At 46.5% G+C, this 22123-nt stretch overlaps 1 protein-coding gene across 7 annotated transcripts in view; it reads right to left on the bottom strand.

Moving 5' to 3' along the window:
- Positions 1-2443: 2443 nt before the first annotated feature.
- The window catches only part of TMEM218 (transmembrane protein 218), a 101974-nt gene continuing 82294 nt past the window's right edge, over positions 2444-22123 (bottom strand). For all 7 annotated transcript variants that reach the window (XM_068238896.1, XM_068238898.1, XM_068238904.1 and 4 more), the window contains 3 exons: positions 19553-19663; positions 14366-14468; positions 2444-2736 (listed from right to left, as the gene is read on the bottom strand). In XM_068238896.1, the coding sequence (XP_068094997.1) occupies positions 2602-2736; positions 14366-14468; positions 19553-19663 (349 nt within the window). In that variant the 3' untranslated portion in view covers positions 2444-2601. The remainder of the gene's footprint in view (positions 2737-14365; positions 14469-19552; positions 19664-22123) is intronic.

The following is a 22123-nucleotide window of genomic DNA, read 5'->3' as shown; positions in this document are numbered from 1 at the left end:
TGTCCCCTTGCCCGCTCGCTTCGCTCGCTGGGCTGCGGGCTCGGTCCTCGCTTCGCTCGGACAACTTTTTATTCTAACTCTATGTCCACTTGGATAGTGAAGATTGCACATCAGCACACAGGCAGCTAACTGGGGTTGAAAAGGTTAATGCTGCTGATGGGTATTATGGGGTTAATGTCTGCCCTGCATGACTTTGCACATGCTCAGTAGCATTTGTATGCTATTCTGTCGGGTATGCTAAAATATTGGAACACCTGGCCAAAAAACTCAGCCACGGATATGTTTTTAAAATAAGTGTGAACCTACTCTGAGGGGGAGACCTGTGGGAAAAGAGTGATTAAGATGTAATGGGGCCCTAGGCAAGGTAGTAGATGTGGGGCCCATTGGTAAGCTGAAGTGGAGAGAGGCCAAAGAAGGTGGCAGGTAGGCCCCCAGACACCCACAAGGGCCCAGGCACCTGCCTAGGTTGCCTGGGGGATAATCCTGCTCTGCCTGTGTGGCAGCTCTATAGCCCTGGGCTATTCTGCAGTTTGCCCCTATGGAAGAGCCGACCCTGAAGCCAATGAAGAGATTCTCTCTCTGTTCCTGTTATATGACTGTAAGGAGGAAGTGGTGGGATATCACCAACAGGTACCCAGACAGCAGTAAAACTCCCAGATACTAATCATTCTGTACTGCCCACAATGGGGGAAAAGGGATCATTTTGCTTGAGATCAACATTTAGGCCTCATTCACACCTAAAACGCAAACGTTTTGCGTTTTTCCCCCTCCCGGCGCTCCACTGTGCTTTTAGTAAAAACGCTTTTCTAAGCGGTTTTCGAGTGGTTTTGTCATTCACTCCCTGACACAAGTCAGGTAGTGAACTCTTTGACCTGGAAAAGAATAAATACAATGTATTTATTCTAAGAAACATAAATGCAATCCTGCACAAAGCGATTTTGTGATCGTTTATCGTTCTTCCTATACCTTCCATTATAGTATAGTAAAAATGCACCAAAAATGGTACAGGCACCGCTTTGCTGAACGCACATCGCACGAACCGCGCGGATATGAACTTTCTCATAGAGATTCATTGCACAAGCGTTTTCTGGGCGATTTTGTAAAGTTTTACACAAACCTGGGGCTTCCTCCAGCCCCCATTCGGCCTGATCCGTCCCTCGCCGCTGCCTTCTCCATCCTCTGTTATAGTTTCTGGTAACTTTGGGAGTCGGGCTTACTGTGCATGTGCAGCTGGGCTGCTCTCTCATCACCAGGAATGTTCTGTGCAGGTGCAGAACTCTCCCAGCCGAGGGAGTGCAATGGGGGAGATGGCGTGGCCGCACTGCTGAATTTACCGGTACTGTAGCGGAAGATACAGGAGGCAGCAGAGGACGGCGAGGGAGCAATGAGGCTGAAGGAAACCCCAGGTATGCATAAAACTTTTACATTCCATCATCACAGGTACACTTTAATATAAAGTGCAGCTCCCCCTGGTGGTCAGGCATGGTCTCTACAAGATCAGTAAAGCTGCCCCGAGGTATCTGATCATGTCTGTTTCTAGGTACTGGAGGTTGGAGCAGAATATTGCCCGGGGCACAGCGGCAGAGTGGCGCACTTTCAGAGTATGTAAGTGATTAAATAGCTTTCCAACATCTGCAAGCTCTGCCTGCATCTCCTTCCTGACCATTGTCTCGTGTTGGCGCTTTGAGTCTGCCAGAAGAAAAGCGCTATATAAGTGTTTGTCTTTCTTTTGTCTTACTGGTAACAGCGCACCTGTAGACGGGACAATAAGGACCAGATAGGAGACGCAGGTGGCACGTGTGGATGTCGGAAAGGTACTTAAAGGAGTTGCAAGCTTACTTACCTGGGGCATCTTCCAGCCCCCAGAAGCCTGTCTGGTCCCTTGCAGCAGCTCCGTCTTGCTCAAGAGTCCCACTGTCAGCCTTCCAAGGACCTCTGACCCGATGAGTTGGTGTCTTATGCGCGTGCCACCTGTAACTGCGCTTACATCGCCTGGGAGGGTTCTGCGTCTGCGCAGTGCTACTGCACAAGCACAAAACGCCCCTGGTGGCCTCATGGTGAATCACTCACAGTTGCTCACTTAAGGCTGAATTATTGCAAATATCTTCTGTTTTAAGAAGGCAAATTATACTCAGTGTTGCTTTTGAGTAGGAGGGCTTTTTGGTCTGTTTTAACCCCCTATACTTTACTAGTGGTTCTGAGTCATCATGAGCTATCTGGGTATCCTGTAGACATAAGACGTGACATTGTCTGTCAGTTGACTCAAATACATCCTCAGTCACCCCACCAAAGACACTACATAGAACCCAGTTTGGGATTTGAGAACCAGAACCACTCGGAAATTTGCAAAGAGCCAAAACCATATTTAGCAAGAGTCCCATGTACATATTTCCAGTTAGCACCGTCCAAACAGCAACTTCCAGTGTGCATCATAACAAAAGGCTCAGAAAATAAAGAGTTTATTATAAAAAGGATACAGTTCATGTCAGAAAACACATCTGTATTTAGAACAGAGCATTATTTGTAGGATACAAAATCCATCATCCATCCATAAATAAAATCCCGTGACGTACCAGGCGCTGCACATTGCCTGGGGAGGAGTCAGCGGCTTCGGAGAGGCTTGGCGTACACCGGCTCCAGGACGTAGTATACCACAGACAGGAAGACGCTAGCCAGGAAAATAACGCTCATGACGGAAAGCAGGACGTAACGGCCAATGAAGAACGTGTCCACGATCTGCCAGACACAACATACAATCATACAGTACAGAGATGTAACAACTGTAAAAACAGAACATCATAATACACCACAGTACAAACAACTGCAAATGTATAGCACAATCTATGGATCTGTGACAGTGACCAGAGTCTATCTACAATCCCAATACCACCAGTACTTCTAAAGCTAAAGCTAAGGAAATATAGAATTGGTGACTATTTTATTTCAAGAGAACCTGTACTGAGTAAAAATATTTAAAATAAACACATGAGGTAACTTCAAATGAACATTACATAGTTACCTTGCCATCAGTTCCTCTCAGAAGCTCACCATTTTCTTCTTACAGTGATCCCTTCCAGTTCTGACAATATTTTGTCAGATCTGAAATATATCAGTTGCTGTCAGTAAAATATCAGTTGCTGTCAGTTATAGCTGAGAGGAAAACTGATGTACCAGGTAATGTCCATGTTTCCTTATTGCTCAAGTGGGCGATGTTACAGTTTAACTGTGTGCTGACCAGAAAGCTGTTATGGGCAATGGCCATTTTCAAAATTGAATACGGAAAATTCCCTTGATCACAGTGGACAAACAGGATGCGGGACAGGAGAAAGACACTGAGGAGTAGACTACATGGAAGGTAAGTATGACTTGTGTATGCTTATTTTGACTTTTAATTTTTAGTTCAGGTTTTCTTTAAGGACACAAACTGAGGGATATGGAGGCTGCTGTATTTATCTCCTATTAAACAATGCAGATTGCCTGGCTGTCCTGCTGATCTTCTGCCTCTTATACTTTTTAGTCATAGACCCTGAACAAGCATGCAGCAGATCAGATGGTTCTGACTGAAGTCAGACTGGATTAGCCACATGCTTGTTTCAGGGTTGTGATTCAGATACAACTGCGGCCAAAGAGATCAGTAGGACAGCCAGGCAACTGGTATTGTTTAAAAGGAAATGAATATGGCAGCTTCATGTCCCTCTCACTTCAGGTGCCCTTTAAAGATGCTACTTTATGGACACCTGAATGGATCTAAAAAGTTGCAAACCACATGTGCAGGTTTGTAATCTTACAGCCATATCAATGCCTGCCATGTACTGATGAGGACCAAAAGTCCGAAACAGGCTGTGTACATGGTGGGGTTGATGTGGCTGTGTAATATTTAAAGCTATAGGCTTGCTATACACCAGCGGTTCTGGATGCTAGTCTGGCTTACAGGTGCGAAAAGAGATAATTTGCATGTTCAGTAGTGGTGCATTGTGGGTAACCACAGATGTTCACTCTAAGCTGAATTATTGCAAGTGTCCTGTTTTAAGAAGGCAAATTTCACCAAGTAATCATAGCATTTCCACTGGTTTCCTTCCATTAAATGCTATAGTATTCCCCACTGATGGTTCCTCCAACTGGATCCAGTCACCCAGGTCTATGCATGAGCTCCTGTGAACTGGGCATGTGCAAGCTTCTGAGCTGCGCACACTCCGTGCACAGGAACGAGTGCATCTGAACTGGGCGTTTTCATGGGCATGCACAGAAGAGAGGCAGCATGCCCAGTTCAGGTGCTCACTCACTGTACACCAATGAGGGCGCCTCCAGTCCAGCGTCGGAAGAAGAGACGTTGGATCGTGGAAACGGGACCCAGGTGGAGTGTGCATAGGTAAGATTACAAATCGGTATGCGGGGTTTGCAACTTTTTAGTTATTGTAGAGTTCAATACTTTAGATACTGGTGATGGTCAATGAGCAGGGCCGGATTTAAGCCAAGGCCACATAGGCCATAGCCTAAGGCACCACAGGATCAAGGGCGGGTGGGCAGCAGGCTATACTAGGGGGGGAAACGGAATGGAAACCTGGCTATTTATAGAGTACGGGCATCATTAGTCTATCTATATGGAAGGGGGGTCTTCTGGCTTCTTATACTAGAGGGTAAGGGGAAGAGGGGGGTCATCAGGCTATTCTAAACTGGAGGAGGTGGGGGGGGGGTTATCTAGCTACCTATACTGGAGGAGGAGAGGGGGGGTCATCTGGCTGCCTATTCTAGAGAGAAGGGTCAATGGGCTACCTCTACTGGAAGGGGGGGGAGGGGGGAGGGTCATCTGGCTATCTATACTAAAGAGGGGCGGGTGCTGACAGTGGCTTTGGGCGGTAAAGAGTACAAATCCAGCCCTCTCAATGAGATGCTAATTATTCCATGTCAATGCAAATGGTATATAAATGTTTGGAAATGGACCAATCACATGTAACACCTCTATGCCCTGCATTGGCCTTATGTGGGAATGCCTGTCAGTTCCCTGCGTCTGCCCTGCCTCCGGATGTCATGTTACAGGGCTGGTTGGCCCTGATAAAGGATATATGACTGGTCGTTATGGGCAACAAGCACAAACACTTCCCACACATGAAGCCCCGTGGGTAACTGGTAACTGCCCACTTATTCCGACAGCAATACCACATGACTAGAGATGGTGACCGCTGGCCAATGGGAACAACTTAGTGAGACCAAAGTGTCAAATATATAACATTGCATTCTTTCCCTATTTCATTAATTTTTATCTTTTGATTTTCTTTTAGGTCATAGACTCAAAATTACTGTTGAAATGATGAATAATCAGTTCTTGTATAACCAGTTTGTGTATCTGGCTTAAAGTGTAATGATGTGAAATTATTCTCATTTATTCCCACGCTGAGAATGTCCTAACCAATAGCTGAAATATTTTAGCAAGCACATTAGCTAATACTTGGCAGAGGTCTCATAGTATGACTCATAGGTTAGAAAGAGAAAGTGAAAGCAGATTGCATTCCAGAAATTATTTCTGAAGATGTAATATGCTATGACATTTTAGGGTGGACATTATAATAGGTTAGCAGATATCTTAGCAATAGGCATCTTAAAGGGACTCTGAGCAGTGCAGAAACTATGGAAAGATGGATATCATTTTAAAGCTCTCTTTCTCCTCTTTCCAATCATATATAAACCGCCGCCCTACGCCTTTTAGTTTTCGCTATTTTCGCAATCGAAATTGCCGCGACTTCGATCGCGAAAATAGAGAAAACTAAAAGGCATAGGGCGACGATTTAGGTGTCGCCAGAAAGAGGAGAAAGAGAGCTTTAAAATGATATCCATCTTTCCATAGTTACTTGTATTACACAGGGCGACTTTTTCTGCTGAATGGAGCTGCTGACTTTGAGAAAAAGTCGCCCTGTGTAATACAATATAACTATGCAACCACCGCCCTACGCCTTTTAGTTTTCTCTATTTTCGCCGGCGCCGGCGATCGGAGATCCTGTACAAAGAACGGGATCTCCTGGAGGGCTTCCCCCGTCGCCATGGGGACGGGCGGGATGACGTCATCGACGTCGTGACGTCAAAGGGGACTCCCATCCACCCCACAGCGCTGCCTGGCACTGATTGGCCAGGCAGCGCACGGGGTCTGGGGGGGGGGCGGGCGCAGCGCGACGAATAGCGGCGGATCGGCGGCGATCGGCTGCTACACAGCAAAGTGCTAGCTGCATGTAGCAAAAAAAAAAAAAATTATGCAAATCGGCCCAGCGGGGCCTGAGCGGTGCCTCCCGGCGGCATAGCCCGTGCTCAGCACGGGCTTACCGCCAGGGAGGTTAATCCTATCCTTTTTATATGTAATATTTGTATATTCTCTGTACATTATCACAAGAATACATTACATTTAGTGATAATTCTCTTGTCTGCGTGTTCTGTTTATTTCAACCTGGGATATGCTAAAACAAATATATGCAAGCTTTCAGTGGCTTAATACCCATTGATATTAACAGTTTAAAGTAGTAACGCTAAATGAAGAGTTGCACTTCTTTCTGTTAATAACCCTACCTAATGTGCAGGAGCTGGCAAAAGAGGTGGTCTCCGTTTCTGCAGTTTCGCCCTATAGATAGAGGTAAACAAGCAATGCCAGAGCATGGGACAGGGACCCTGAGGACAATGAGCAGCAACAGGACACCCAAGTAAGGGGTCATCTAGCTCACCATGGGCTCTGCTTCTGGGGTACTTTAAGGGGCACAGGACACCCTCAACTTTTTTGTTGTTTACAATGAACTTCCCCATAAGGAAGGTTCTTAAAACAGTATGATGTTGGGGGTTTGGGGGAGCACCATTGCTTACCAACGAGGGGCTGCTCTTGTAGCCGCACTGTAACCCCCTTGGCGTCATGAATCTTTCTGGATATTAGGGTCTAAAAGCAGTGAATTTGTTTGCACCCTTTCAGACCCTAAAACCTGGAAAAAAAATCATGCTGCCAGGGAGATCTGCGGCAGTCCCACAACCACTCACCTCCCTGGGATCCAGCGCTGCAGTTTTCCCTCCATCCTCCGGGTGGCGCTGCAACTCTAAAGTGAGATCGCTGGCTGTCGTCATGACAACAGCCAGCAATCTCACTTGGAGGAAGCAGAGTCTCGAAAAAGAGGAAGAAGAATGGCGGCCGACGTTGTGATCCCCGGGAGGTATATAATAACGCCCGCTGCGCGCATTGCTCTGCACACAACCTCCGGTGGCTACCCCGAGCAGAGGTTGTGATAACCGCTCTGAGCTGCGGTTTTCCGACCCGACCCTAGCGCGGGATTACCACCAAGGAGGTTAAAGAAGTCACCCGTGACCGACCGCTATAAAAACTTCCATCATGCATACTAGTTCATTGCAAAAAGTGTACTGATGTTCATTGTCTGTTAAAGGACAGCTAAGTTAAGAAGAATATAGAGGCTGCCATATTAATTTCCTTTTAAAAAATACCAGTTGCCTGGCAGTGCTCCTGGACTATTTGGCTGCAGCAGTGTCTGAATCACACCAGAAACAAGCATGCAGCTAATCTTGTCAGATCTGACAATATTGTCAGAAACTCCTGATCTGCTGCATGCTTGTTCAGGGTCTATGGCTAGAAGTATTAGAGGAAGAGGGTCAGCAGGATGGCCAGGCAACTGGTATTGCTTAAAGGGAAATAAATATGGCAGCCTCCAGGAACTTTAGCAAAAAGGGGAAAATAATAAATCAATACATTGCAAAGTGAGAAGTTAAAAAAATAAAAGAGAGAGATCAGGAAATGATTGATATTCGCCATGTAATTTGTTCATGTTGTTTGATTCACATTCATCTTTACTACTGGCAGACATGAAAAAAAACAAAAAAAAAAACTAGGCAGCACCAACTGCTATTATTTATAACCACACACACTAACATTTCGAAAGGCTAAGGGTCTATTTTCACTACATGCGGATTCTGGGTGCAGAAAACTGACTCCAATGAATGCCTATGGGAAATCTGCATCAGAAAAATCGCGTTTAGTGGAAACAGGCCCATAGACATTCATTAGAGGTTTTCTGTATCGAGAATCAGCGCGTAGTGGAAACAGGTGGTTTTGAAGAATATTATCTGCATACAGAGGCTGGATCTGCCTATACAGCCCAGACTCTGTTGCTATCCCAAACCCCACTAAGGTCCCCCTGCACTCTGCAATCCCTCATAAATCACAGCCACGCTACTGACAAACAGCTTGTCAGAGCTGGCTGTGTTTATCTCTATAGTGTCAGTTTGCTGCTCTCCCCGCCTCCTGCAGAACTCCAGTCCCCGCCTGCATCCCTCCCCTCCCTGCTGATTGGAGGGAAGGGACGGGGGCAGGGACCGGAGCTATGCAGGAGGCGGGGGAGCAGCTGAGACTGACACTACAGATGTAAACACAGCCTCACAGCATGGCTGTGATTTATGAGGGATTGCAGAGTGCAGGGGGACCTTAGTGGGGTTTGGGATAGCAACAGAGGCTGGGCTGTATAGGCAGATCCAGCCTCTGTATGCAGATAACATTCTTTAAACACACCTCGGGTTCTCTTTAAAGGTTGAATTTTTATAGCTATACATATGTACAGATCGAGATACTGGTTGCTTGGAAGATGGAAATAGCTGTTATTTTCCACAATGCAACAAGGTTCACAGACAGCAAACTGTCAGGACCATGGTCCTGACATCACACTGTGGGAGGGGTTTCACCACAATATCAGCCATACAGACCCCCCCCCCCCCGATGATCCGTTTGAGAAAAGGAAAAGATTTCTCATGGGAAAGGGGGTATCAGCTACTGATTGGGATAAAGTTCACTCCTCGGTCACGGTTCCCTTTTAAGCTAGGCATGAAGCAAGCAATGATGGTAAGCTGTATAATGTTTTCAAGGGTTTTCTTCCCTCACAGAATCTGGACACAGGGACACTTTAAATAAGTAAGCCCATTAAAACTTTCAGTGTCGGGTGCGGTTCCTGAGGGACTCTCTGGTGACCAGAAGAGGACGTTCTATTTCAGGAGAAGAGAGGGAAGACATGACAAAGAGAGGCTCTCTGTGGTGAGGGCAGGCGGGCGGCACCTGGGAGCAGCCTAATAAAAGTTCCTTCTTCAGTGGCTGGATATGAAACGTAGCGCCAGGACATAAAGGTGAAGCCCAGAGCCATCCTCCATCATGGAGCGGCCCGCGGGACCTGCCTAACATGCTGCTACAACAAGTCAGGTCAGGCTGACGAGGCCGTATTAAAGGCTGACCTTGGCTTCTGCTCTGAACGAGTCTCTGGTGGACGGCATGTTTGTCCGCACAACGCGGTTTTCGCTTTTTTAATTAGCCAATTAGTGGGCCTTCAGTGCGGAGGGCTGAGTCATGTATTATTGATAGGCTATTGAGCCGGGCTGCGTGGCGGGTGGAAGGCGAGACAAGTCTTATAATTAGTTCTCAGAGAAGAGAAGGGTCTGCCGGATGAAACGGGAAGAGCCTAACCGGCTCCGTTTCACAGCTGCTTCTGATACAATGGCCTGATTTCCGCCAGGCACAGAGGGTTACCGCAGGAGCCCGCGGATCTCCCATGGGTGAGCGGAGGACGGTCGCCAATACAGGAATAAAACACAGAACCACAGAAATAGGCCAAGGAAACAAGAAATACCCGCCACTAATGTGATCATTCTGTACCTCTGCAGGCTTGTCGTGCGGCCAGGTTTACAAATGACATTTCTGTGCGCTGAAAGGGATACATTCTGGCACCAGAGGGGGCGCCACTGGCCGCATAAAACACAGGTCAGAAACGCAATGAGTCATAGGTCCGAGCAACCAAACCACCAGTTCTAAAAGACTCTTTAAAGCAAAGCTGAAGCAAAAATAAACGTATGATATAATGATTTGTATGTGTAGTACAGCTAAGAAATAGAACATTAGTAGCAAAGAAATGAGTCTCATATTGTATTCTCGTACAGGAAGAGTTAAGAAACTTCAGTTATCTATGCAAAAGAGCCTCTCTGAGCTATCAGACCCACTGGGTGGAATACAGTCCTGTTTTCTGAAGCACTTATACAGCAAAGAAACAGTGAGAGACAGCCTGAGATAAGGTTTTACTGCAGGAAAGTTCAACTGGTGATTAGCTCTGCTCTGTTTTACAGCTTAAAATACAGAGTGTGGTTTGTAAACTGATGTAAACTGTTTGTAAAATGATGCAATAAAAAAAGCAATATAAACGAAAATAAAAATACAAGACTATTTTCTTTGCTACTAATGTATTCTATTCATTATCTGCACTACACATAGCATTCATTATGTCATAAGTTTATTTTTGCTTCAGGTTTGCTTTTAAGTCAAATACCAAATTTACGATAAAACATTCCCAGGGCTGCAGGACATTATTAAAAATTACTTTTACTCTAAAGGTGGGTACACACGTCAGATAAAAGTCTTTGGAAAATGAAAGATCATACACCAATCTTACCCCCTTCCATGTAATATGAGAGCCATACCTACACAGTCTATTCTACGGAGCTGAACTCCCCATCAGACAGAAATCTTTGCAAGATGCTGCACACACAGATGCTGTACACATTCAAAAGATCAGTATCTGCAAAAGATCTGTTCCTGAAAAAGAGCCGTTCCTGCAAAATGCATTCATAGTCTATGAGATCTGCAGATCATCATACACACCTTGTTTAACAGACATTCATCTGCATATCTGAAAATCCATCCTGGTGGATCTGTTCTGCAGATAATGCTCCATTAAACAAGGTGTGTATGAGGATCTGCAGATACCATAGACTTTAAATGCATTTTGCAGGAACGGATCTTTTGCAGATACTGATCTTTTGAATGTCTACAGCATCTTTGTGTGCAGCATCTTGCAAAGATTTCTATCTGATGGGGAGTTCAGCTCCATAGAATAGACTGTGTAGGTATGGCTCTCATACTACATGGAAGGGGGTAAAATTGGTCTGTGATCTTTCATTTTCCAAAAACTTTTATCTGATGTGTGTATGAGCCTTAAAGAGACTCTGTAACAAAAATTGCATCCTGTTTTTTATCATCCTACAAGTTCAAAAAGCTATTCTAATGTGTTCTGGCTTACTGCAGCACTTTCTACTATCACAGTCTCTGTAATAAATCAATGTATCTTTCCCCTGTCAGACTTGTCAGCCTGTGTCTGGAAGGCTGCCAAGTTCTTTAGTGTTGTGGTTCTGTGATGAACTCCCCCTTCCAGGCCCCTCTATGCACACTGCCTGTGTGTTATTTAGGATTAGAGCAGCTTCTCTCTTATCTTTTACAAGCTGGATAAATCGTCCTCTGAGCTGGCTGGGCTTTCACATACTGAAGAATTACAGACAAGGGCAAAGCTGTTTGCAGGAAGAAACAAGCAGCATGAAACTTCAGTGCATGAGAGCAGGGGGAAAGAAACACACAAATGATCTCTTGAGATTCAAAAGGAAAGCTGTACACAGCCTGCTTGTGTATGGATGTATTTTCTATGTGTGGACATACTGTACATCAACCTACTTCCTGTTTTGGTGGCCATTTTGTTTGTTTATAAACAAACTTTTTAAAACTGTTTTTAACCACTTTTAAATGCGGCGGGGAGCGGCGAAATTGTGACAGAGGGTAATAGGAGATGTCCCCTAACGCACTGGTATGTTTACTTTTGTGCGATTTTAACAATACAGATTCTCTTTAAGTTGAACTCTTGTTAGGTTTATAAAATCAGTAATGGAAGTCTACTAAATCTAAATTTGCACTGCGATCTGATTTTCCAGCTCTAGAAAGTCTGCATATTATTGATAACCGATAGCTGCCCTTCATAAAGTTTGAACATGTTCGCCCGGTCAAGAACTATTTTATATTAGGGACCCTTTTGAAACTTCTACAGGTAAGTTGTTGTCCTTCTCTGCTTTCCAAGCTAAATTCAATTTTCCAACGCAGGACTATCTGGGTTATCTACTACTGCAATCACGTGCTTAATCCAAAGCTAGGAGCCGACTTCTCCCTGCCCTCACAGTCTCTGAGGACGCAAAACAGAAATTTGTCTTCTTAAAGGGAACCAGAGAGGATGAAGTATACATACCTGGGGCTTCCTCCAGCCCCATACGCATGGATCGCTCCAACGCCGCCGTCCTCTGCTGCCAGGATCCGCCGGTACCGAGTCCCGTCATTTCCGCCAGTCGGCCGGCGGACGCGGCCAATTCTCCGCATAACAGGGTGCTCTCTCCATACAGATACGCATGAGGCTGCCTACTGCGCAGCCGCATGCGTACGGGTATGGAGGGAGCCCCTGTGCTGCGGACAATTGGCCGCGTCCGCTGGAAGTGACGGGCCCGGTACCGGCGGATCCAGGAAGCGGGGGATGGCGGCGTGGGAGCGATCCAGGCTTATGGGGCTGGAAGAAGCCCCAGGTATGTATAAAATCTTTTTCTATTTTAGCTGGCCATTCGTCTCTGGTTCCCTTTAAAACGGAAGGTATTTGTGATTATTCAGACTGGAGGGAGCATAGAAGATCTCCCACTTTGCATCACTGTTGAATATGCAAATTATCCCTTTGTTGTCCCCGAAAGCTATTACAGCTGACATCATTGCATTCCAGTGGTTCTGGAGGAGTGTTTAGCTTTCAAGGACAACAAAGACTTGCATATTCAGAAGTGGTGCATTGTGGGAGACATCATATGCTCACTCCAACCTGAATTATTGCAAATACCTTCTGTTTTAGGCAAACTTTTGTTTTCCACAGGCCTTTTTGGTCCTTTGTAGCCCCTTAGTTAGTGGGTACATGCAGCCAAGAGGATTATTTAAAAATAAGACAAAGCAGGCGATTATAACTAGAGAAGAAGACGACCCAGCGATTATGTGATATCCACTGGAGGGCCACTTTAAAATAAACCTGTAACTTTAAAAAAAAGTTAAATACTTACATCATTAGGGGGAGGTCCTGATCCAGAGGCTTACCGAACCTCCGTGACACCTCCGCTGCCGGGCCGGGACCCTCCTTATCTTCACACCCACGCTCTGTGCACAAGCAGCCATGTGCTACAGCACAGGTCATACTTTACACCTGCACAGATTATCCACACTCGTGCAGAGATGTCAAAGATTGTCCAGAGGGTCCCGGCGCAGTGCAGGAGGGTGTAGGAGGACCAGGAAAGCCTCTGGACCATCCACCGGCTTCCCCCTATTGAGGTAAGTATCTTTTAAAAAAAAAAAAGTTAAAGGTGTGCTTTAAAGAGAAACCGTAACCAAGAATTGAACTTTATCCCAATCAGTAGCTGATACCCCCTTTCCCATGAGAAATCTTTTTCTTTTCACAAACAGACCATCAGGGGGCTCTGTATGGCTGATATTGTGGTATAACCCCTCCCACAGGAAACTGAGGACCATGGTTCTGGCAGTTTCCTGTCTGTGAACCTCATTGCATTGTGGGGAATAACAGCTGTTTCCAACTGCCAAAAAAGCAAGCAGCATCTCCTTCCGCTGACATCACCTGCCAGCAGTAAAAATGTCACCATGTGATAAATGTCAGAATGTAAATCAGGGAGAGGTAAGATTTTACAATGGGCAAACACTGACTAAATCATTTATACATAATTATAGTAAAAAAAATGAAGCACTTTTTAAAAATTACATTATTGTCCCTGGAGTTCCTCGTTAACCCCCCTGGCGGTACGCAGTTTCAGAGGATGCGTCCGCGGGAGGGATTTTTTGTTTTAGCTAGCACTTCACTTGCTAACTATGTTCCCCAAGTCCCCCGGTACCGCTCTGATGCCCCCGACAATATTTAACCCTCCACGATCCAGCGAGAGCCGCAGCTTCACGATTCAGCTTCACTCGTCGCTATGGCAACGATCGGGCATGACGTCATCGACGTCATGCGTAGTCCCGATCCTCCCCATAGCGAAGCCTGGGGGGTACGTATTACAGCGGCGTTCGGGGGAGAGCAGAGGGACTTGGGGACATAGATAGCTAGCCAACTGCTAGCTTATGCATATAAGTCACATTTTATTTTAAAAAAATCCTCCCAGGGCCATGTGATCCTCTGCGGTGGCTAGCCCGGGCATAGCTCGGCCTTACCACCAGGGAGGTTAAGCTGTTCTTTGCAATATCCTCATCGTTCTTCCACTGTTTTGTCCACCATTCCCATATTTCTTCCTATGCACACTCAGGGGCCAAAAAATTACCCAGAGACCCAGGCCGCAAATGGAGCTACCTGCCGGTACTATAAATTCCCTGTATGTAACAACAAAAACCCATAAAACAGAAATAACACTAAGAAAACGAAATAACTGTTGGTCAGAATGATCTGCAATTTTCTTAGTTTGGTTTCTGCAGAGTTTCTGAAACTGGATTACCCAGACGACAGTGACCAGATACCTGAACTTCCTTCTGTTGGGTGGACGTCTCGCTCGCTCGTGGGAAGAAGACCAGGATCAGGGTGACGATCAGAGCCAGGAGGAAGAAGACCACACTCAGGAATCTGGGACAGGAAAGCACAGAACTAGTCATTACCCATTATACGCTGGCTACACGCGATGCTATTTCCTGCCCGATCCACGGGAATCGGACGATTATTTCCGTCATGTCCAAACTGCTCCTTTTTGGATAACAGGATAGATTTTACAAAGTTATTGCGGGTAAATTGTTCCAATTATCGATCGGGAACAGTTTGGACAAGTACACTCGATGCTGCTTCCTGTCAGATTACTTCCTGTCATGTTTACCAAGTTACCAAGTATAAAGGACACCTGAAGTGCAAACAAAAAAAGTGACATAATTAGCTCAGTAATGGGAATCATCTGGATATTCCTGAATAGTGTTGCTCAAATCCGAACTTTGGGTGAATCCAGATAGTTCTATCCGGATTTCACCCAGATACCTGTGCAAGGTGGGCGGGTCAATCTTACCTGGCTGACGTCTTCTTCGGTCCGTCCCTCGGCGCCTCCCACGATGCGGTCCAAGCGGCGGTCACGTGATTACACTTCTTTCTTCCAAGTTGAAGGATGAAGTGTTTGTAGTCACGTGACGTGTGTGGAGCGCATGGTGGGAGGCACTGAGGGACGGACGAAGAAGACGTCAGACAGGTAAGATTGACCTCCCGCACAGGTATCTGGGTGATATCCGGATAACAACTATCCGGAATCACCCAAAGTTCGGATTTGAGCAACACTATTCCAGAAGCATCCCAGATCCTTGTAGAGCTCACTCATCCAGCGTAGGGACCCTCTATACCTAGTTCAGGCACGTCAAATATGTATCTTCCAGCCGAGACCGATTGCGGACTCTAGAAATGACAGTCAACTAATATAAACTTCTAAAGTAGCCTATAGTGCGATCCTCCAGCAGAAGAGGCCTGAATCCTCCAGCAGAAGAGGCCAGAAGAGGGCTGCTGTGTACAGCAGAGAATTCAGTGCCGAAACTGCTCTGCTAGAGGCACCAAATATTGCATACATTATTTTTTTTAAAAAAAAGGTAAGTGCTGTATGTAACTTTAACCTTTTTTTTAAACCATTAGCAGCCAATTTATTTAGAGGCTTCCAAGTGCTCCAGGCCATTTTAGCACTTTTTAATTTCTTATTTGTTACATTTCCTTGCTTGTAATTAGTACTGCTGTAATATGTATTTATGGGCACTGGTCACTAGGGGGCAGTGTGAGACAATTACAGAGGACTACTGCTTTCAGTCTCTATTTTTTTTGCTAGTAGAGAGATATCAAAAGGACCCCTAGGGGGATACGGAACTGCAAATGATATGAACGCTCCCGTTCATCTCAATGTGGGATGCGGTGAATCCCGGTGGTAAATGGTAAGAACAGCCGCTGGCAGTCGCCTGTGTGACCCGGCAGTTTGGTCCACGCATTCCTATAAGACTGACCTGCTCATGCGTCACACACAAGCGGCTTTGTTCTACGGGCCATGAGCAGACCACACATCGCATCGCACATGCCCAGCTGGGAGAAAATTACTGGACTCACACTGGTAAAGTGCAAATAGGTAAAGATGGTCCCAACGCTGGAATGGTGGACTGCAGGAGGCTTCCCATCACTGAGGTAAGTATCTTATTACAGTGGTGCGAAACTCAGCATTTCCTCTTTGTTCTAAAAGATCATTTACAGCAGGGGTCCCCAACCTTTTTAAACCCGGGGCCCACTATCCCAACCAAACTTTTCTCTGAGGCCCCCGGGAGGGGGGGGGGGGGGGCTGGTTAGTGGCGGTGGCAGTCCCCCCCCCCCCCCCTCTTTTCCCTGATTTTGAGTGTAGTATATAGGTAAGTAGGTATTGCCCCCAGTATAGGTAGCTAACACAGTTGCCCATGTATAAGGACTATAGTTGCCTCAGTATAGTTAGTTAGGTAGTATAGTTACCCTAATATAGTTAGTATAGTTACCCCAGTATAGCAAGTACAGATAGCCCAGTATACCTAGTACAGTTACCCCAGTGTAGCAAGTACAGTTAGCCCAGTATAGCAAGTACAGTTAGCCCAGTATAGCAAGTACAGTTAGCTCAGTGTAGCAAGTACAGTTAGCTCAGTGTAGCAAGTACAGTTACCCCAGTATACCTAGTACAGTTACTCCAGTGTAGCAAGTACAGTTACCCCAGTATAGCAAGTACAGTTAGCCCAGTATAGCAAGTACAGTTAGCCCAGTATAGCAAGTACAGTTAGCCCAGTATAGCAAGTACAGTTAGCCCAGTATACCTAGTACAGTTACCCCAGTGTAGCAAGTACAGTTAGCCCAGTGTAGCAAGTATAGTTACCCCAGTATAGCAAGTACAGTTAGCCCAGTGTAGCAAGTACAGTTAGCCCAGTGTAGCAAGTACAGTTAGCCCAGTGTAGCAAGTACAGTTAGCCCAGTGTAGCAAGTACAGTTAGCCCAGTGTAGCAAGTACAGTTAGCCCAGTGTAGCAAGTACAGTTAGCCCAGTACAGTTAGCCCAGTGTAGCCAGTAGTTGCCCCAGTATAGCTGCCCCAGCGTAGCTAGCAGAGGTGCCCTCTCCCCCGTGGCCGCCGTTCCTGTTACCTTATGAGCGGGCGTCCGCTTCCTTCCTTATATTCCTCCAGCCTCGGCTCTCCTCTTCGCAGCATGTCGTATTACAGCAGCGCTTCCTGCGCGGCTGCTGTAAGGAAGGGAAGGAGGCGGGGTAGTGGCTTCCTGTAGCGGCGATACGCATCACCGTTACCATGGGAACTGCTGTCCCGGCTCCCTTGGCTCCTTACAGCAGCCACGCAGGAAGCCCTGCTGTAATACGACATGCTGCGAAGAGGAGAGCCGCGGCTGGAGGAATATAAGGAAGGAAGCGGACGCCCGCTCATAAGGTAACAGGAACGGCGGCCGCGGGGGGAGAGTGAGAAGCCGCGGCCCCCCAGAAATCTGCCCAGGGACCCCCAGGGGGCCGCGGCCCCCAGGTTGGGGACCCATGATTTACAGCATAAAATCTACTACCACCAAAAAATATATATATGTTCTTCAGTGGAAAGTTCCTTGCTTCAGTGGACAGCATCTGGCCGCATCCAAAGAGGTGATAACATTATCTTTTGTTTACTTTCCTTTGTCAGATACATTTAGTAAACATTAGCAAACTGCTAAAATTGAGCTGTAGTGAGCTGAGGAGCAGAAAGAGCTGAAAAGTGATCACTAGATAGATTTTAATATATAAATACAGCAGCTATGCAATAAAATGCAATGGCAGCTTTCAGAGCAGATACACTGTACTTTGGGAATTTGTAAACAGACAGACAATATTACTTGCGCATAAATGAAAATAGGATAACTGTATGGGTAGTAAAAAGTAGGAAAAAAACATTTTTATTGAATGTTATGTCAGAGTTTTATCCCACTTTAATGTTTACACTGCTGTACTTTCAATTTTGGTATTCCAGCAGCAGTGAATAGTCGTGTATCGGCACTGTCACATCACTTAGCACTGTCACACAGTCCTAGAGCAAATCAGCTTGTATGTGGTAAATCTGGAGGTGCCCCCATCTAGGCTGCATTTCATCTGCCATGCATCCGCTTAACCCCCTTGCCGGTCCAATTCCCGCGGCAAGGGGGCAGCGCAGCACTTTTTATTTATTTTTTTATTTTTTCTAATCATGTAGCGAGCCCAGGGCTCGCTACATGATAGCCGCTGAGCAGCGGCATCCCCCCCACCCACTCCGATCGCCTCCGGCGATCAGAGTAAGCAGGAAATCCCGTTCAGAACGGGATTTCCTGTTGGGCTTCCCCGGTCGCCATGGCGACGGGGCGGGATGACGTCACCGACGTCATGGACGTCAGAGGGAATCCCGATCCACCCCTCAGCGCTGCCTGGCACTGATTGGCCAGGCTGCGCAAGTGGTCTGGAAAGGGGGGGGGGGGGGGGGGGGGCGGCGAATCAGCGGCGATCGGAATATGCACGCAGCTTGCAAAGTGCTAGCTGCGTGCAATAAAAAAAAATTATGCAAATCGGCCCAACGGGGCCTGAGAAATCCTCCTGCGCAGGTTACCCCGAGCTGAGCTCGGGATAACCGGCAAGGAGGTTAAAGCGGATCCGAGATGAAAAACTAACTATAACAATTAACTTGTCGATATATCTTATCTAAAGTTTAGATTTAGTTTACACAGCATATCTAGCTGCAAACAGCTTCAAAAGTTTATGCTTATTTATTGCTGTGATACAATGAGGGCAGCGATGTTCTGTTTGTCACACTGTCACAGGCTGACGGCTGGAGATGCTAACAGCTTGCCTGTGTGTAAATGCAGTCCCCTCTCTTCCTCCCTCCTCCCCTCTGCCTCTGAGGGCTCGTTTCCACTATAGCGAATCCGCATGCGGGCACTGCATGCGGATTCGCATACTTAATGTTAGTGGATGGGGCTGTTTCCATGTGTGCGGCGGCGTTTTTCGGTGCGGGGAAAATCTGCACGACAGGGTCGTGCAGATTCGCGTGCGGCAGGAATGCGGGCGAATTGCCGCTAATGTATTCAATAGGGAAATCGCATGCGGCTTTGTCATGCGGATTTCCCCACGATTTCGCATGCGATTTCGCATGAAAGCCAATGGAACTTAACACAGGCAGTGACATGGTTAAATTCGCATGGCTCCTTGCCATGCGAAATCGCATGCGAAATCGCGGGTAAATCCGCATGGGGAAACGCAGCCGCATGCGATTTCTTCAGCGGTGGAATCCAGGCGATTCCGCACGGCTACAGTGGAAACGAGCCCTGAAATCAATGGCTAGTAACCTCCTCCTCCTCCTGCCCAGACTGAGCTCCCATAAGCCTTTGCTACAGTGCCAAGGCACAAAAGGAGCTGTAGGCAGGGCTTGTTTAGTTTATAGGGAATTAGAGTATAAAAAGTAAAAACAAAAAACATTTTTGGCTTGAGGAATGCCCTATAAACTACATGCAAGGAACACAATTATGCAATGAGTAAAAGTTTATCTCAGATTCACTCTAACCTGCTTCAATGGGAATGGTGCACGGTGAAAAGATGTGAAATGTCCAGTACCGAGTCAACACAACACCCCCCTCACTCCCCACAGTTTTATGGTTCTAAATCTCGCCACGAGGATGTGAATGTGAATTACCTGGTAGCCCCGGAAGCGCGGGAGAGCAGAACGCACAGCAGCAGTGTGACCACCCAGATCACAGCCAGGATAAACACCCCAGTGCCGACTCCAAGGACTGTACTCGCCATACTACAGAACGGAGAAAGAGAGACACTTATTCCAAACATTTCTCTATTACTCACAGAGATACAATGGCCTCAATTCACTAAGCTTATCTCCTGTCTTTAATAACGTTTCTAGAGTTATCACCATGGTGATGAGGCATGTCGTATTCAGGAAACATTTTACCTCAGGCAAACCTAAAGTTAACTCTTCTGTCTTTAAGTTAACTCTGCAATCCTTAAAATAACTCCAGAATTCTAAAGTTAACTTTGACAGGCTGTTAATTAACTGCATGTGAAAATAAATAAAATGCATGTGAAAATAACTACATAGGAGGACTGAAGAGAGAGAACACTTATCTCTACACCTTAATAAGGCAAGATTGATGTGTGGAGGTAAAGCAGGCCATACACCTGTTAGATTAGCAGCAGAAAGATCATCAGATAGATTTCTGATCTATCTGATGTGTTTAGGAACATTTTTCACTAGGAACAGATTTCCAATAGATTTCAGTATGAAATCTATTGAAAATCGATCTGATGGCATTTTTTTGCCATCAGATTTCCATTAGGTCCAATGATAAGCAATCTCAACAGATCGACCTAGATTTTCCAGCGTGTCAGATCGATTGAAATCGGCTGAGTGTATGGGCCCCTTAAGTTTTCTCTTGCCTTATTATCTCCAGCATGATCTTAGTGACTTAAGGCTCACGAGTCAAAATTTCAGTGAATAGTGAATGGTCCTGTCAGGATGGTCGATGAGGTGCTAGTAACTGCAACACGCATGCTAATGAAATGCAAATTGTATGCAGTTTGCCACTGGGTCAATTAAAATCCACTTTATTGGCCCGATTCCGCGCTGCAAGCAATTTGCATTAAATCTGCATGCAAGCCAAAATGATTAGCATCACATTTTTCTCCTCTAGCCAGCAGTCACTGCATACGGGATATATTTGCTGAGACAACAATGCCTGTCATGTAGCCTGTGTGCCAGTTTCCTAAACTCCTTGAAATCCAGGACACAGAACTTTTCTATTGCGCTTTTCTCCTGGCGGAGTTGTGGGTCGGCACCCTGTGGACTGTATATTATAGTGCATGCCTCTCAACTCTCTCTGCCAGTTATGCCTTAAAGCATGGGTCCCCAACCTGGGGGCCGTGGCCCCCTTGGGGTCCTTGGGCAGATTTCTGGGGGGCCGCGGCTTCTTCCTCTCCCCCCGCGGCCGCCGCTCCTGTTACCTTATGAGCGGGCGGCCGCTTCCTTCCTTATATTCCTCCAGCCTCGGCTCTCCTCTTCGGAGCATGTCGTATTACAGCAGCGCTTCCTGCACGACTGCTGTAAGGAGCCAAGGGAGCCGGGACAGCGGTTCCCATAGTAACGGTGATGCGTATCACCGCTACAGGAAGCCGCTACTCCACCTCCTTCCCTCCTTACAGCAGCCGCGCAGGAAGCGCTGCTGTAATACGACATGCTGCGAAGAGGAGAGCCAAGGCTGGAGGAATATAAGGAAGGAAGCGGACGCCCGCTCATAAGGTAACAGGAGCGGCCGCCGCGGGGGGGGGGGGGGGGGGGGGGGAGAGGGCACCTCTGCTAGCTACACTGGGGCAGCTATACTGGGGTAACTACTGGGCTAACTGTACTGGGCTAACTGTACTTGCTATACTGGGCTAACTGTACTTGCTATACTGGGCTAACTGTACTGGCTATACTGGGCTAACTGTACTGGCTATACTGGGCTAACTGTACTGGCTATACTGGGCTAACTGTACTTGCTATACTGTGGTAACTGTACTTGCTATACTGTGGTAACTGTACTTGCTATACTGGGCTAACTGTACTTGCTATACTGGGCTAACTGTACTTGCTATACTGGGCTAACTGTACTTGCTACACTGGGCTAACTGTACTAGGTATACTGGGCTAACTGTACTTGCTATACTGTGGTAACTGTACTTGCTATACTGTGGTAACTGTACTTGCTATACTGTGGTAACTGTACTAGCTATAGTGTGGTAACTGTACTTGTTATACTGGGGTAACTGTACTAACTATACTGGGGTAACTATACTAACTATACTGGGGTAACTATACTACCTAACTAACTGTACTGAGGCAACTATAGTCCTTATACAGGGGCAACTGTGTTAGCTACCTATACTGGGGGCAACTATACCTACTTACCTATATACTACACTCAAAATCAGGGAAAAGAGGGGGGGCTGCTGCCACCACTAACCACGCCCCCGTCCCCCCGGGGGGCCCCAGAGAAAAGTTTGGTCGGGATAGTGGGCCCCGGGCTTAAAAAGGTTAGGGACCCCTGCCTTAAAGGATACCTGAATGGAATGGGGAATAAAAAACGGACGCTCTATTAGTGTGTGGGGAAGTGTGCAATATTATAGCGTCCGTTTTTTATTTACCATTCGATTCTGGTATCTGGTTTTATCAAAAAGCAATGAAATAAGATACTTAACCCATTCGCGTTCCGTCGTT

Source organism: Hyperolius riggenbachi, chromosome 6 (assembly GCF_040937935.1).
Source record: "Hyperolius riggenbachi isolate aHypRig1 chromosome 6, aHypRig1.pri, whole genome shotgun sequence".
NCBI lineage: Eukaryota > Metazoa > Chordata > Amphibia > Anura > Hyperoliidae > Hyperolius > Hyperolius riggenbachi.
Note: the sequence above shows the minus strand (reverse complement) of the source record. Positions and strands in the feature narration are given on the sequence as shown.